At 39.7% G+C, this 14,983-nt stretch overlaps 1 protein-coding gene across 2 annotated transcripts; it reads right to left on the bottom strand.

The window, feature by feature from the left end:
• Window positions 1-374: 374 nt before the first annotated feature.
• On the bottom strand, window positions 375-14,722 carry LOC100710678 (flotillin-2). Of its 2 annotated transcripts, XM_003448999.5 has the most exons (11): window positions 14,517-14,720; window positions 12,375-12,456; window positions 8,518-8,608; window positions 7,455-7,578; window positions 6,231-6,349; window positions 5,072-5,185; window positions 4,866-4,985; window positions 4,330-4,544; window positions 3,556-3,739; window positions 2,380-2,529; window positions 375-2,075 (listed from the first exon to the last, which is right to left on the bottom strand). In XM_003448999.5, the coding sequence occupies exons 1-11, from the start codon at window positions 14,563-14,565 to the stop codon at window positions 2,040-2,042; spliced, it is 1,284 nt and encodes a 427-aa protein (XP_003449047.1). In that variant the 5' UTR covers window positions 14,566-14,720; the 3' UTR covers window positions 375-2,039. The 2 variants fall into 2 exon arrangements, with proteins under 2 accessions (XP_003449047.1, XP_025753904.1); XM_025898119.1 differs by lacking the exons at window positions 375-2,075; window positions 2,380-2,529 and adding an exon at window positions 2,536-3,113 and having other exon boundaries at window positions 14,517-14,722.
• Between the last annotated feature and the right edge of the window lie 261 nt (window positions 14,723-14,983).

The raw sequence follows: 14,983 nt of genomic DNA, 5'->3' as shown, positions 1-14,983 counted from the left end.
CAATTTAGAATCATAAATTAACCTAACCTAACCTCATCTTTGGACTACAGGAGGAGAGAAGGCTATTTGATCCATGGACCTTCTTGTTGTGAGGTGATGGTGCTAACCACTGCACCATCTCGCCAGGGAAACATCTGTTATTTGGTTGTTGTTGTTTGTTTTTTTTTTTACAATTGTTTGTTTAGTTGACTTTTAAATATTTTCCTTTATATTTACTATTAACTACTACTAAAAGTATTGCTATGGTCACTGCTGTAACAAAAGAATTTCCAAATATGGGATAAATAAAGTATTTATATTGTATACTCAACTTGTAAATTCCTGCCTTTTATCACTTCCGCTTTAATTTAAAACAGAGAAAATAAAGAAATAAATCATGGCAGTTTGATTTATTAGAATGACAGTTTGAGAGTGAGCAGATTCTATTGTATACAGATGGATGACATGCAGCAGGAGCATACATGAACATATGAACATTTGAGACAAACAGGTCATGAAGAAAGTGAAGATGAGAGACTCACACACACAAAAAAGCATCAACAACAAGAATAACAGTCTTCTATAAATTCTCCCAGACTGACCGCTTCTTCCTCAATAACTACTCAAACTAAACGTCCCTGCCAGGTTGCAGTCAGGTCGTCTGGAAACACGAGAGTGGATGGAAATGCGCAAACCATTTGCACGACTTTTTTTGCTAAAATGGACAGATTCTGTGAGCAGCTGCAGTGGATTACACTTCCAAACTAGAAAGCTCTGTGACAATTACAAATTTTAACAGATATAACATTAAGATAAGTTTGATTATCCAGTGTACCCCGCTAGAATATCACTTCATATCTGATGCCACAGTTCAGAAATTGCAGATATGTAGAAACGCTGAACAGAAAAGAGTGTCTCTCTAAAATGTAAAAGTTTGGTTTGTTGACACACTCTGTTAAACATGGCTTAGCATCTATAGGTAACTGTTGTGTCAAATTAAACATTGGTCCTCAGATGCACAATCCCTCCTTCTGATACAGTAAAAATCAAGTCAGTCTGTTCTATTTGGCATCACTGTTTCATGTTCTAAATCTATTCGATAGCCTCACATTTTACGCAATATAAACACGTTCAATTCTCTAAACTGGTTACTTTCACAATTTCTCTGCAACCCCCCCCCCGTCCCCTCACCAGCCACATTTTTCTACTTTTAATCAAGGCCAAGCCAGCAGCTACATTTTACATTAAAACCCACTGTATATATATTTTTATATATATATGTATATATAAAATCAAAAAAGTCACACACATTACAAGCTAACCACATTAACACAAGAATTTGCTACCCGTTTCCCTGTCAGCATATAAATGATGGTAAAACATGTCATGCTTGATATCAACAGACGTGGAGAGAAAAACTTCATTCAGAGGGGAACAGACAAAAAGTCTGCAAAGGACTGAAGGTGGAGATTTGAAAAAAATCAGCGGGGCTTCTTTTGAGACTGAGAGCACCTTTGTCTCAACTTCTGAGACATAAAACAGTGTTTCATTGGTAAAAATGACAACATGAAACACACTGAGAAAAAAAAAGATTGAAATTATCTGTGGAATTCAGATGTGTCACATAACAGGTATATAAATTAACAAAAGGGCTGAAACATAAAGAGTGTACAAACTGGCCTCAGTGTATAATTACCAAAGAGTAGGTGTTATGATATAATAAATAACAAATATAATCTGCCTCATCTTTCAGTCTAATATCAGCTCTCTTGTTCAATTATGTTTTATACAAGCCGGCCAATAAATACATTTCAAACACAACAAATAAAAATCAATCACAAAATATTCAAGTTTTAAACTAAAAACAAAATCTTTGAATGAGCAGCAGTGCATGCAGATTTTCTGGTCCTGTATAAAGTAAGGCACCAGAGGTTTCCAAAATTCACTTGGTATACAGAGTATACGTATAAAACAACAAAAATCTTCAAGTGTATTAAAGGCAGTCTATGACAGTGCATACAACAGAGACTGGAGTCATGTGGAGTCTTCGGTTTTCAGGCTTAAGCTGAGCTGGTCACCTTCTGCAGCAGAGGGATCTGCCAAAAAAATCCCAAAAACGAACAGATTATTTGTAAAGCTTAACTGAAGTACAACCTCGCTGGTTTCAACGTCCTTTAGGTTCACACTGGAAACAAAAACTTAAATCCAACATGCTTCCAACTGTTAGGATTTATCGAGGCATTTCACCATTTTTACATTACACTCCAATCTAAGACGAGACAGCTGCTACTTTAATTTTCACCATATGTCTCCCAATTTCATTAAAGCGTCTATAAATAAGTGCTGAATCACAAAGGTTAACAGGAACACATCATATATAAAATGATATAAAGATGTTACCTTCGACAAATCCACTCCAGTGAGAGCGTTGACCGACACGGGAAGTTCGGCCAAAAGGCGGTTCACCTCGCCTGTCACACGGCTGCCCTCGCCACTCAGAATGACAATTTCATTCGTCTTGGCTAAGGGCGCCGCCACTTTGGAAGCAATCTGCAAAGACATTGTTAAGCGTTTACAGTAAGATGAAAATAATAATCCAGCTCTGGTGTTTTATGTGACATGCTAGACTAGCCTAAAGAAAAATACCAACTTTTTCTGTTGAAAGTTTCGGCATGGCCAAAGCTTCATTATATATTAAAAAACCCATAGCTAATCAAATATCAACACTTTTCCAGGTCCATTAAACTTAAATCAGCTGGAAGGCCGATTGTTTTAAATTTGGTCGACCATTTCTGGACTTTTTGCTAACTGTCCTGGGACAGCAGGCTCATTGCCAGAGAAGGTGAGATCATAAGGTTTTGGGAATCTGCACTTCTGCCTCGGACAGATCTCTCCAAGTGTGCCAAAAATGGCTTGCATTTCATTTTGAGGGAAATGAGTACACAAAGTCAAAGGGAGAGAAATCTGATGGGAGGTGAGCTTAAAGTGTGTTTGTGTGGCCAAAACACTGCATGGCACCTGCCACAGTTCAGGTTGTTTCTCCTGAATGTCTTCCCCTCAGACGCTTCAAGACCTTACAGTAGATCTGAGCACCGACAGTCTCACTCTGGGGGATCGATTCAAAATGCATAACTCTGTGAATTTACAAAAGCAAACAGAAATATCAGCTAGCATGCTAGCACAAACATGACCCTCCAAATGAAAGTTAAGTGAGTTTGGCACAGGAGGGGAAATGCCAACAGAAGTCGATGTTTGCTTTCTGCAGATGGCTGAGGTTGACAGCAGTGCCGGAAGCAATACAAATGGATTTTTAATAGACTGGGGTTATGGTTCTTTACGATCACGCATTGTTGAATTCTTAGTAATAACATTTGTATCAAAGTGTTAAATGCAACCAAAAAGTGATGAAGCTGAAGTGATGAAAAACTTGTGCTTAAATTCATGTGGACATAAAAAGAAAAATACTTCTAATTCATCAACCTCGGGCCGGGTGATGCTTGTAAAATGACATCCAACTTCAATTCAAGTTCTTCTCTTCCTTAGTTTGAGCTGTATGAGCACGTATCTGTGTGTTACCTTAGGCAGGGCCTCGAGGACCAAAGCTGTCTTAGCTGCATCTCCGTACTGCTCGTAGGCCTCAGCCTTCAGTCTCATCTTCTCAGCCTCAGCCTTTCCCACCGCTTCAATCGAGCTAGCCTCCGCCTCACCGATCTTTTTGATCTTCTCGGCCTCAGCCTGGGCAATCAGCACTTTCTTCAGCCTGAAGCAGGGAAACATTAAAGTAATATTTGCTGTTATCAAAATCCCTTCCTGAGTGGGAAGGATGCAACTTTTTTGAGACAATTTGCTTCTTAGTGACGTGTCATATGTTAATCTGTCTTCATGCACAAGTTTGGGATGTTGGGATCGTTTTTACAGCTTTCCTTTCTCAAATAAAGCCCACGGCAGCACACAATAAACTTCAAATCTATTTTGCTCTGCTGGAAATACTACGGGTGGATGCACAGGAATATCAGTTTTTGCAAATCAGTACAATCAGACATGCACAGACTTTTTCATACAGAGCGCCTGGAAATTACACGATACATTTCACTTCAGAAAGGAAAAACATTTATGGAAATATGGATGCATTATAGTTAAAAACACAGTCTGGCTTCCTTAGTCCAAACTTTCCAGGTGTTTGTTTTGTAGGATTCTGCAGGGATTAAACCAACAAAATAAATAAATATATATTTTATATCAGGGAGGTAATGTGCTGTCTAATCATGTCTGACAAGAGCTGTGGTACATTCTTGGGGATCTTGCCATTTCTACTCATTCCTAAATCTGACTGAATGTCTTTTTACTCACTTCTCGCCCTCAGCCAGCTGCTGCATTTTATAGGCCTCGGCCTCAGCAGGCCTCTTTACAGTGGCAATGAGCTCCTTGTCTGTCCGGTCAATCTCCTTCTCCTCAATTGTAATCTCCTTCTTCCGCTGCACCACTTGGATCTCAATCTCCTCCAGCCGGATCTTTTGCTGCTCTTTGGCAGCCTGCAGCTCGTATGCCAGCTGGGCCTCTGCTTTCTGAAAACATCAACACAGAGGTGGTCTAAGGCGTTTACATCTGAGGCAACACAGTTTCTGTTTGTGTTGACACGTGCACTTTTTTGAGGTCTTATTTTAATGCATTACTTCAGGTCAAAAGAGCACATGTTGTTTTTCTGATTTTAATCACTCTAACTGCAGATTTCAGGTAAATTGTTTACACACCATGTGATTTAATACAGACTGGCACTTTTTGGGAACAGCCATAAGTTTGGTTAAAGCAATGTATAATATAGTATAATAACAAGTATTTTTACTTGAACTGTACACAGACAACCTGTAAGTGCAAACAGTACGAACCCTAGCATTGACTTCTTGGTTGAATGAAGCTTTCTGCAGCTCCAGTTCTCGTTTGGAGTCAGCCATCTTGGTGTCGGCCTTGAATTTAACATCCATCATCTCCTTCTTGCATTCGGCTTCCTAAGGCGATAATAAAGAAACAGAGCTGTGAACAGCTGGTCTCTGTGCACGGAAGAATCCATTTCAAGCTTGCTAGATTTTCTTACCCGTATCCCAGCATCCCTCTCTGCCTCGGCCACACCAATGTCTGCATCCCTCTGGACAGCTGCAATCTGGGTCTTTCCAAGGGAGCTCAGGTAGTCCAGTTTATCATACACATCCTTTGAAAACACAGAACCACAGGACACGTAACATTAAACTGGGTGTGGCGTATATCAGCATCTTTCATGTGATTAACAAGGTTACGAAGCCAAAATAAAATAAAACATACAGATTAAAAAATGCTGGGCCTTTGTGGGTGTAAAGAAAGCAGATGATAGGGTGGCACTCAAACAGTCTCATTTCTACATGTAACATTTAATCATATTTTAAAGTCCAGAATCTGACGTGTCACAGAAATCCTGACATGGACTAAAAGATGTTACAGAAATGGACTTTGGGTTTCAGCAGAGCACTAACCTCAGCCGCTCTGTCCACACCACACACTTCAATTAGTTCTAATGAGCAACAGTGAACTCCACAGGGTGAGTCCAGTCAATTATAAAAACCAATTAAACTCATTAGGGATGACGTCTCTAATAACCAGCAGCATCAACAGCTCAGAGAAAGACCTTTTCAGTTTCAGTAATATTACAAAACTACAGTCTAAAAAGAAAGATGGGAAGGCTGCTGACTAATGTTTGAACGACTGTCTGTCCCATGTGTCGCCCTGTCAGTGTCACATTTCTTCTGACTGAATAAATGTGGCCTAAAGCTAAAGTTTTGACACTCTGCATCATCTCTCTTGCACATCCACACTGAGGCAAAATGGAGAGCACCAACGGCGCTCACATGGTTTAAGTAGTTATATACTTACATGAATACTTAATATTTTTGTTTTTATTTTACTACTTTTGTTATATTACTCGTTTAATTTTCCTGCTAAAATTGAACTCTGCTGACATAAACAAATGTTAGACTAAGACTGACTGACCCTTCTTTTTATGCATACTGAAGAGGTACTGGGTGCTGAACTCGTTTACTCCTGTTTCAATACATGCGGTCTTTGCAATGTAGAGAAAATCGTGTCAAAGTCTGTGCTGAGCTGTATAACTAGTAACCTTTCTTCTGCACATGAGCCTTTTCTTCAGATAATCTTATCACTGCAGCTAGAGGCTGCTGCCAGAGCTCCTGCTGCTGTGACTTCTCATAGCACCTTTAACTCACCTTAATGGTAAAGCTCAGAATCTCGATGCCCATCCTGCCGACGTCAGGAGCTGCTACGTCCCTCACCAGTTTAGCAAACTGATCCCTGTCCTGATAGATCTGCTCGACTGTCAGAGTACCTGCAAAAAAGACACATCATTCAATGTCATTTAGCCTGCAATTCACTTTTAACAAACTACCAGCAGCTCTGTGCTGGGCAGCTTTATTTTTGATCCAAATTTCTTTTTTTATTTCACGTCACAGCATCATAATTTTGTCAGAGAAATGCATCACCCCTGAACTCAAGTAGCATAAATGGTCAGCACAGAGCTGCTGGTACTAATCAGAGATCGACCGGTCCGTAGACCACAGTCTGACGACTGCCAGTGTTCTCAGTCAGCCTCACATATGTCTGCATCCAAGTCAGTTTGTTTCAGCATGTGCACAGAGGCAAATGCTCAAAATCACAATCAAATTCACACGGTAATTTTAATGTTATTAGTGTGGAAGCCACCCATTGTGAGTCAAGACAAAAAGTCTGGAGGCCTGCCCCAGAAACCCTGGTAAACAACAACTCCAATCACATACTTAAAATCACCCTCGCCCAGCTTAACATTTGAAAGAAGCTACAAAGGAAAAGTGCTAAAGCTAAAGCTGTCCAGAGCTCAGAAACAGCCACAAGCTAGCAGCCTCAGTATGTGCAGCCAAAGGATTAAATCCATTATGAGGAAAATAGAAAAGAGTTCAAGTCTCCATAAACTGGAAAATGTAAAGTACATAAATCTGCACCACCTGCTTTGTTTGGTATGTCAGGTAAAGGTGGTAAAGGTTTCCAGTAGCAGAAGATTCTTTAACTTTCTGCAGATTGGGGGAAACTGTAAAGTTTAATAATGTCTTTCATTGTGGAAATAATATTTCACATTGAATAAACTGGTGCATCTCTAGTACTTATACAGCACTTATATATTACTTTTCTTCTCTAATTCAGACCTCAAACAGAAAAGCCAACACAATATGTATAACACATAAAAGGCAAACTAAGGCTAACTTGTAGAGTAAAGTCAGGAACTAATCAATAACCACTTTAATACTTTGCTTCTTTTCCTCTGTTGTATACATGCAGGAGTAGCTACTCTGGACTTGTAAACCAAGAACTAAAAATTAATAAAATAACTATGATATTGTTTGAAATAAAATCTATATATGTGTAGTGTTACTGTTGTGGTTAGTGTTAACTGTCCACACCTAGAATGGAGCGCAGATGTCCCTCCAGAGTCTGCAGCAGCACACCTTTGATTTCCATTACTGATTTACCCAGAAACTGCTCACAAGCCACTGCCAGCAGGTCCTGCTCCGTCATGACTTTCACCTGAAGGAGACACATTTAGAGTGTGTTTACACAGCAAGCCTTCTACACTGAGAAGCAAATCATGGCACATGGGCTCAGAGTGCCATCGGTGCAATTTTAAACAATCAAGCAAAGTTAATCTCAACAATTTTGAAAATGAATGTGCTAACACCAACGTTGTTTGGCTAGAAGATGAGCCTGGTAAGAAAATGTAGATTCATATATAATAACACCTTTTCATGCTTTTATATGCTGTTTTGACCAGGAACCTATCCCACACAGTGATACAGCTCTTTAAATTTGATCCAAAATGCCCTTTTTGATGTTTTTACTGTGAATGATCAGAAGTGCAGTTTTGTTATAGATAGATTGTGATGCTCTGAGTGTACCCACCTTTATGTACAGTACTTAACACATTTACTAGACCATCACCCAGTCAAAGGTTCATGCCACAGCAGTCCTAATTTAACAGTATTGATAATTACCAAAATATTTTTTTCTCTAATGGCTAACTTACCAATATATGCAAGCTGTTTGATTATTATATTTTTCATGCTAAATTATAATTAAATTATTTCCAAAAATGCTGGACAAAAATAGTAAAGCACATATTTTTTTTAATGGAGATGCCAAATTACAGTTATTTCTTTGCATTCCTGAAAAAAAAAAAGTTTTTGTGGCTAAAGGGGTTCATCAAGTATGCTAAAGTCATTTTACTAAATAAATAAATAAGACTGCTGATTATGAGGCAGTCTGTTGGGAAGCACTGCTTGATTTTTCTTTGGAATTACACCATTAGATTACAGGGACACATTTCAGAAAACATCAGAAAGCATTGCAGCAGAACCCGACACTTTTGATAACAGATGATGTTTGACAAATAGGCTTGGCTTGAGTGAGTGAGTGAGTGTAAGTGTTTGTGTCAGCGTTCGCAGAGAAGACGCTGGGATCTGGTCTTACCTGAGCCACCCCTGTGACAGTGATAGCTACTCCTTCTGCTGTCTCCACATCCTCACATCGTGGCTGCAGAGTCATTATCTCCAGGCTTAGCCTACAGCAACAAACACAGGCACAGTTATTAGGCTGCCCAGTCCCGCCTCAAGACTCTGAAACAATAGAGCAACAGGTGGAACCTTTAAATATTTAACACTAAGAGTCTTCCTGTCTTCAATGGGCCTCTGGGCATTAAGTTTGGGCTTAAGCACACTCATTCCTCACACAGTAAAAGGCAGTCTGCGTTGTGTTATTTAACAGAAATCCATAGATTTACCTGTTATTTCTGAACATTTGACAAACACAAAATCCTTTAGTTGTGTAAAAGAAACTGAAGTTAGCAAAACTACTGAAAACTGCTAAATTCCTGCATCTTTTCTTTGAAAGATCCCAAAATGAATGAAAAAAAAACCCTGAGTCTATACCTCATTGTTTATGATTATGTGTATGTCTACTTTGCATATAATTGTGTAAGACACTGTTGCAAAAGAGATTTAAAATGTCATGGATTGTATAATCCTGGTACATGAAAATTTATTTAAAAAACAAAAACAAACCTATAGCAAAAAATTTTTGAGCCAGTCACAGCAGATGGTTGTGAAAGTTTCCTCCAGTTCAGAGCTCCTCCTCCACGTCATCTCCAAGTCCTTATTTATAGGGGATCATCTGACTGCTGAGTGTCTCTATCTGACATTGAGGAGACTTCTTGTCAAAGTCCTATGAACAGAAACGTTTTACAGACTTCTCTGCGGTGCAGTGTAAGTTTCTGTGTGCAGCCTGTTACAGTCAGACCACATCAGGATCCCCTTCAGTTCGCTTACCAGCCCCGCCTCAGAGCTCAGGACACCATCATCTCCCTGCTTAATTGTGTCTACACCAATCTGGACCAGCTGGCAAGCACTGTGAGGGTCATGTTTTTCGACTTTTCCAGTGCATTCAACACCATGAGGCCGACCCTTCTGGGTGATAAGCTGATAGCGATGCAGGTGGATGGCTCTCTCATGTCCTGGATTGTTGATTACCTGACAGAAAGAGCACAATATGCGCGTCTTCCACATTGTGTGTCTTTCCTTTTCACTCTCTACACCACAGACTTCAGCCACTGCACAGAGACCTGCCATCTTCAGAAGTTTTCTGATGACTCTGCAGTGGTTGGATGCATCAGTGAGGGTGATGAGTCAGAGTACCGGGCTGTGTTTGACTCCTTTGTCACGCGGTGTGAACAGAATCATCTGGAGCTCAACATGACAAAGACCCAAGAATTGACTGTGGACTTTAGGAGGACCAGGAAACCTGTGACCCCTGTTTCAGTCCAGGGTGTCAATGTGGACATTGTGAGGGCTACAAATACCTTGGAGTACACATAGATAATAAACTGCACTCTACAGGAAAAGGCCAAAGTCGTCTCTATTTTCTAAGGCGGCTGAGGTTTTTCAATGTCTGTTGAATAATGCTTAGGGTTTTTCTTTTTAGTCTGTTGTGGCCAGTGCCATCCTCCCTGCTGTTGCATGCTGGGGTATCAGGTTGAGATGCCAACAGACTCAATAAACTGATCTGCAAGGCCAGTAATGTTGTGGGGATGGAGCTGGACTCCCTTAAGGCGGTGTCTGAGAGGCGGATGTTGTCCAAGATAAGGATAATGCTGGACAATACCTCCCACCCACTCCATAACATGCTGGCCAGTCACAGGAGCACGCTCAATGAGAGACTGAGATTACCCATAATGCACCACTGAACAACACAGGAAATCATTCCTGCCTCTGGCTGTACAACTCATCCATCTAATGCACAGTACACAGTGCAATAGTTACACCTTTAATATTTGCACATCCTCTACAGTGAAAATAACAAAAAACAAAGTCTTACAGTTTAGAGTAAAATGTCACCTCTGTAATATTCTGGATATTTATAATTGAGCTTTGTGTGTATATATTAGAGCCATTTCTTATATTTTGTAAACTTCTTAATATAGTGTATTATTTAATTTAGTTCAGTCTGTTACCGTTTTTGCCTTGGAGCAACTGTAACCATATAATTTCTTTAGGGATCATTAAAGTATTCTGATTCTGATTACAGGAAGTACACCCCAGGTCAGTATTTCGTATAACCACCGTTAGCAGCAATAACTTGGAAGTAATCCCTTTCTGTATGATTATCAGTCTCTTTCATCATAGAGGAGGCATTTTAGTCTACTCGTCTATACAAGTTTGCCTCACTCCATTGACATTTGCAGATATGTGTTTACAGCTCTTTTAAGGCCTTACCACAGCATTTCTGTCAGGTGGAGGTCTGAACTTTGGGTCATTGCAACACTTTGTTTTCTTTTTCACCCATTCTGTTGTAGATTTGCTGATGTGCATATCAATCATTGTCTTGTACCATGACTCAAAGCTTTAGCTGTCAGACAGATGGCTTCATATTTGACTCACATACACTTTGGTATACAGAGGAGTTAATGGTTGACTCAATGACTGCACGGTGCCTAAACTGCCACACCTCCACCACCATGCTTAACAGCTGGTGTAAAGCATTGTATTGATATTCTGTTTGGTTTTCTTCAAGCGTGGTGCCGTGCATTATGGCAAAACATCTCTATTTGGTCTCATCTGTTCAAAGGATATTGCTCCAGAAGTCTTTTAGTTTGTTTAGATGCAGCTTTACAAACCTAGGCTGTGCTGCCATGTTCTTTTTAGAGAGAACATGCCAACCCTTGGTGGGGGTGTGTGGGGGTGTTGCAGCCTTTCAGAGCATTGCAAGGTCTGACTTTGTGGTGAATCAGGTGGGATACCCATTCCTGGGAGGACTGTATTAACACTGTGTTAATGATTTGTCGATACACACACCTGAATGATCCTGACCACTACGATGCCAAAACTCCCGCTTTTACAGATGTGTTCACACCTGCTGATGATCAATTAATCAAGCACACTGAATATGCAGCACCTGGCTGCTACTTACCCTCTTAATTCCTATGGAAGCATTAAGGGTGTACTTTCTTTTTCACATGGCCGTAAATAGAACTGAATTGAATTGCATTGAAGAATCAGTACGTTGGGGATGGATCCACCCTGCTTAGTTTCACATTTCAACACACCTGTCCGATGGTTGTGTGAAGCACTTGTTTGCCAAAGAGTTTGTTTACACTGTCCACATGCAGCTGTGTTTTGTTAACTTCCATTCATAGCTTATTCAGACACTACTCAACACAGAGCTGAAGCACTGCATCTACTTGTGACTAGAAACCGATGTCTCTTACCAGAGAACAAAATACAGCTTCTTTGAGGCAATTCCCTACTCACAGATCACTTTTGTTTTTTAACAAAAGTGAACTACTAGGATTCGATTACTCAATTATGATTATAATTATAGGTATAACAACTTTATCCATAGCTAAAGTTAAAATGTACCTATTACAGACAAAATGACGGGATTAAGCATTTCGCAAAGCATTTGATGACCGTTCAGTTCTGTGTAAAATATAAGTCCTGCAATAAAATATTTTATCTATGACAACTCACAAAAAAATAATGTGAGATATGCACTTAGCACACTCCACATTAAGAGAGCAGCATACATTTAGTTCTCAGTAACACTACCCCAGTCATGTAAGAGGAAATGTTTGTATACAATGTGACTGGAAACACACTGTGTGTAATATGAGACAAAGTGTGGGAGAACAGCTTCCACTTTGCCTTCTGATGGCCTTCAGATAATGCAATTGACTTTCTTGTGGTTAATCTTTTTCGCTGTGGTCTAATTAGAAAGCTTGGTCCATATTATATTTCAAGATAACATTTACATCATTGCTTCTAGTACACTGTCACCTTTGGGCGTCTGAGATGAGCCACCATGCCCAGGACCATCCTCCTACGACGTAGGTTTTGTTATCAGAGCCGCAGCAACCACCTGAGGAAAGAGGAGAGCGCCATCAGGACTCTTTAGTAATTCTTTGACTATAACATTAAATGATACAGTCCAAAGATATGAACTGAGCTTATTAAGCAGAGTCCCTATTAAGCCTTTTTAACATTGAAAGGTGTTTTACAACTATAATCATTATCGTTCACACTACTTTAATTATTCAAGAACCCAATGTATTTATTATGGCCTTTGTCTGAGAACAACAGCTGGATAGTGTTTTCCCATAGTTTTTCTCCCCTTTGGCTTTTACACATGCCGTGTTTATTATCAAAACCTGTTTTACTGGCAGGTTTTGAACAAGCCCTCTACTTAAAGTCAAGATTTCAGAGAGTTACTGAATAGTTTCTTTATTTTCTGTTTCTCAGGAGCCAATTTTGGCAACCGTGGCCTTCCAATCTTCCTGCGACAGATTGGCGACCTATCCAGGGTGTACCCCGCCTCTCGCCCTATGAGCTGCTGGGACAGGGTCCAACCCCCCAGTCTCTTATATAATGTTTATTTCATATATGTATTAATTAATGTAAGTGGCATGATTTTTTAACTATAGAGTTAAGGTTATCATTTACAGACATGATGCTGAGGGCCCCAACTTGCAACCTTAAGATGACAAAAGTAAGATGTGTCTTTTATTTTTGCTAACATTGGCCCTTGCTCTGTAGCACAATATTGTCCTCATAGTGCAGTTTTTTTTATTGTTATTACTACATTATTCACTAGAAAGCTTAAAATAAACAAACAGGGCTGTGTGGTAGTACAGTGGTTCACACTGTGGTCTCACAGTAAGAAGGCATTGGGGCCTTTCCTTGTGAAAGTTGTATGTCCCCATTTTTCTCACATGGTCAGAAGACATATTGGGTGTAAACTGCGACATCAAACTGGGTGTAGGCGTAGATCTAAGGGTGAATGATTGTCTGTCTTTGTGCGTTAAGCCCTGTGATGGCCTGGTAAATTGCCTACCTCACCTCTCACCCAATGTCGGCTCCACTCAGCCATGACTCCAACCAGATGTGCAGTTAAGAAAAGGAACATTTATCTAATGCCCTTCAATGCGTCTTTTCCTCTTAGAGAACATTTCTATCAACATGACTTTTTAGTACCCTAATCTAATCTAATCTAATCTAATCTAATTGTGTGAATTTAGAAGGGTTGTATGTTCTTCAGGTTATACCGTTGAGTTATTTTATACTCATATACTCTATCTGATGTACATGGGGGGGTTCTTTTTCCTGATATCTCTACCAATTAATTATAGTCATTAAAAAAACTAGAATTGGTTCAGGATGACTAAATCCGTTACTTTTAGCTACACCATGCTCATTAACGGTGGTAGAAGATGTATTCACATCATTTGCTTAAGTAAAAATCCTCCATGGAAAAATCTACTTGAGAAGAAGTACATAAAAGAAGCCTTAAAATGCAGTAAAAATAGTAAAGTAAAAGTTCTGTTCAGGTCCCACTGCCTCATATGATTATATACACTTCTCGGCTACTTCATTAGTCATTGGTTGGAAGCCAATGATTTCATCTTTGACGATGTGTTTAGAGCTTGTAAAATATTATAATTAACCCGTTATTGTGACATAAATGTAGACATGCCTGTCTCCATTAGTTGTGAAATAAGTAGCACCAAATGGAAATACTCAAGTAGGGAAAATTTCTACTCAAGTACAATACTTGAGTGAATGCACTTTGTTAATTTTCAAATCCGCTTATTAATAAATCACACTTGTTATCAATAAAAGATAAAAACCTGACTTATTCACATATTTGCGTTGAGACGCCAATGGCTTTAAATCACATGATCCAAATCACTGCTAACGCACCGCCTGATCAGCGTCGCAGCTTTTAAGCTAAGCTCTGAAACGACACGACCGCTAATTTATTCACTTTACACAGTAACTGTGTGCTCTAAACGCACTGGCTCGCTCTGCACTTATTTTAAATAACAGAATGCCAAACGTGGTTTAGTTTGCCAGCTAATACTATTAGCTACTTTCTCCCCATCCCCGCTAGCTCGCTCCATCAACACGACGGGAAACACCTACCGGAGACCACCAACGCTTCGTTTGGCCCCACAGTTAAACAGCTTCCCATCCTGACTCAGGATAAAAAGGCGAGGGGAAAAAACCGTTAGACTCGGGAGCCCGTTACGGAGATGAAGATGATGGTGGTATTATCTGAGGTTTTAAACAAGCGCGAATCGTGTGTTTAAAGAGGCTTCACGTTCAGCACAACAGCAACAACAACACGACCCGCCCAGCGACGACGTACTGACGTCATGCTTGTCAACGGCTCGTGTAAAGAATAACTCTAATTTTAATCTAATTTTTACTAAAACATCTCAACTTTAACAGCCTTATTTAACAGCCTGATCTTTGTGCTGTATTCCTACATCCTGTCCCGCTTTTTTTTTTTTAACTAAAACTTAAGCTAAAAAAGATGAATTATATTCATATTTTGTTGTTTAGTACCCCCCTCTTGCTTTGTCCTTCAAAAATTTTAATCTTACACA

The sequence above is a fragment of the Oreochromis niloticus genome, linkage group LG14 (assembly GCF_001858045.2).
Source record: "Oreochromis niloticus isolate F11D_XX linkage group LG14, O_niloticus_UMD_NMBU, whole genome shotgun sequence".
Taxonomy (NCBI): domain Eukaryota; kingdom Metazoa; phylum Chordata; class Actinopteri; order Cichliformes; family Cichlidae; genus Oreochromis; species Oreochromis niloticus.
Note: the sequence above shows the minus strand (reverse complement) of the source record. Positions and strands in the feature narration are given on the sequence as shown.

Coding starts and splice junctions, on each gene's coding strand:
- LOC100710678 (XM_003448999.5), bottom strand. CDS start 14,565: ATGGGAAGCTGTTTAACTGTGGGGCCAAACGAAGCGTTGGTGGTCTCC. Junction 5,186..6,230: donor TTCTGAGCTTTACCATTAAG/GTGAGTTAAAGG, acceptor GTGTTTTCAAAG/GATGTGTATGATAAACTGGA. Junction 3,740..4,329: donor CAGCTGGCTGAGGGCGAGAA/GTGAGTAAAAAG, acceptor TCCCTGCTTCAG/GCTGAAGAAAGTGCTGATTG.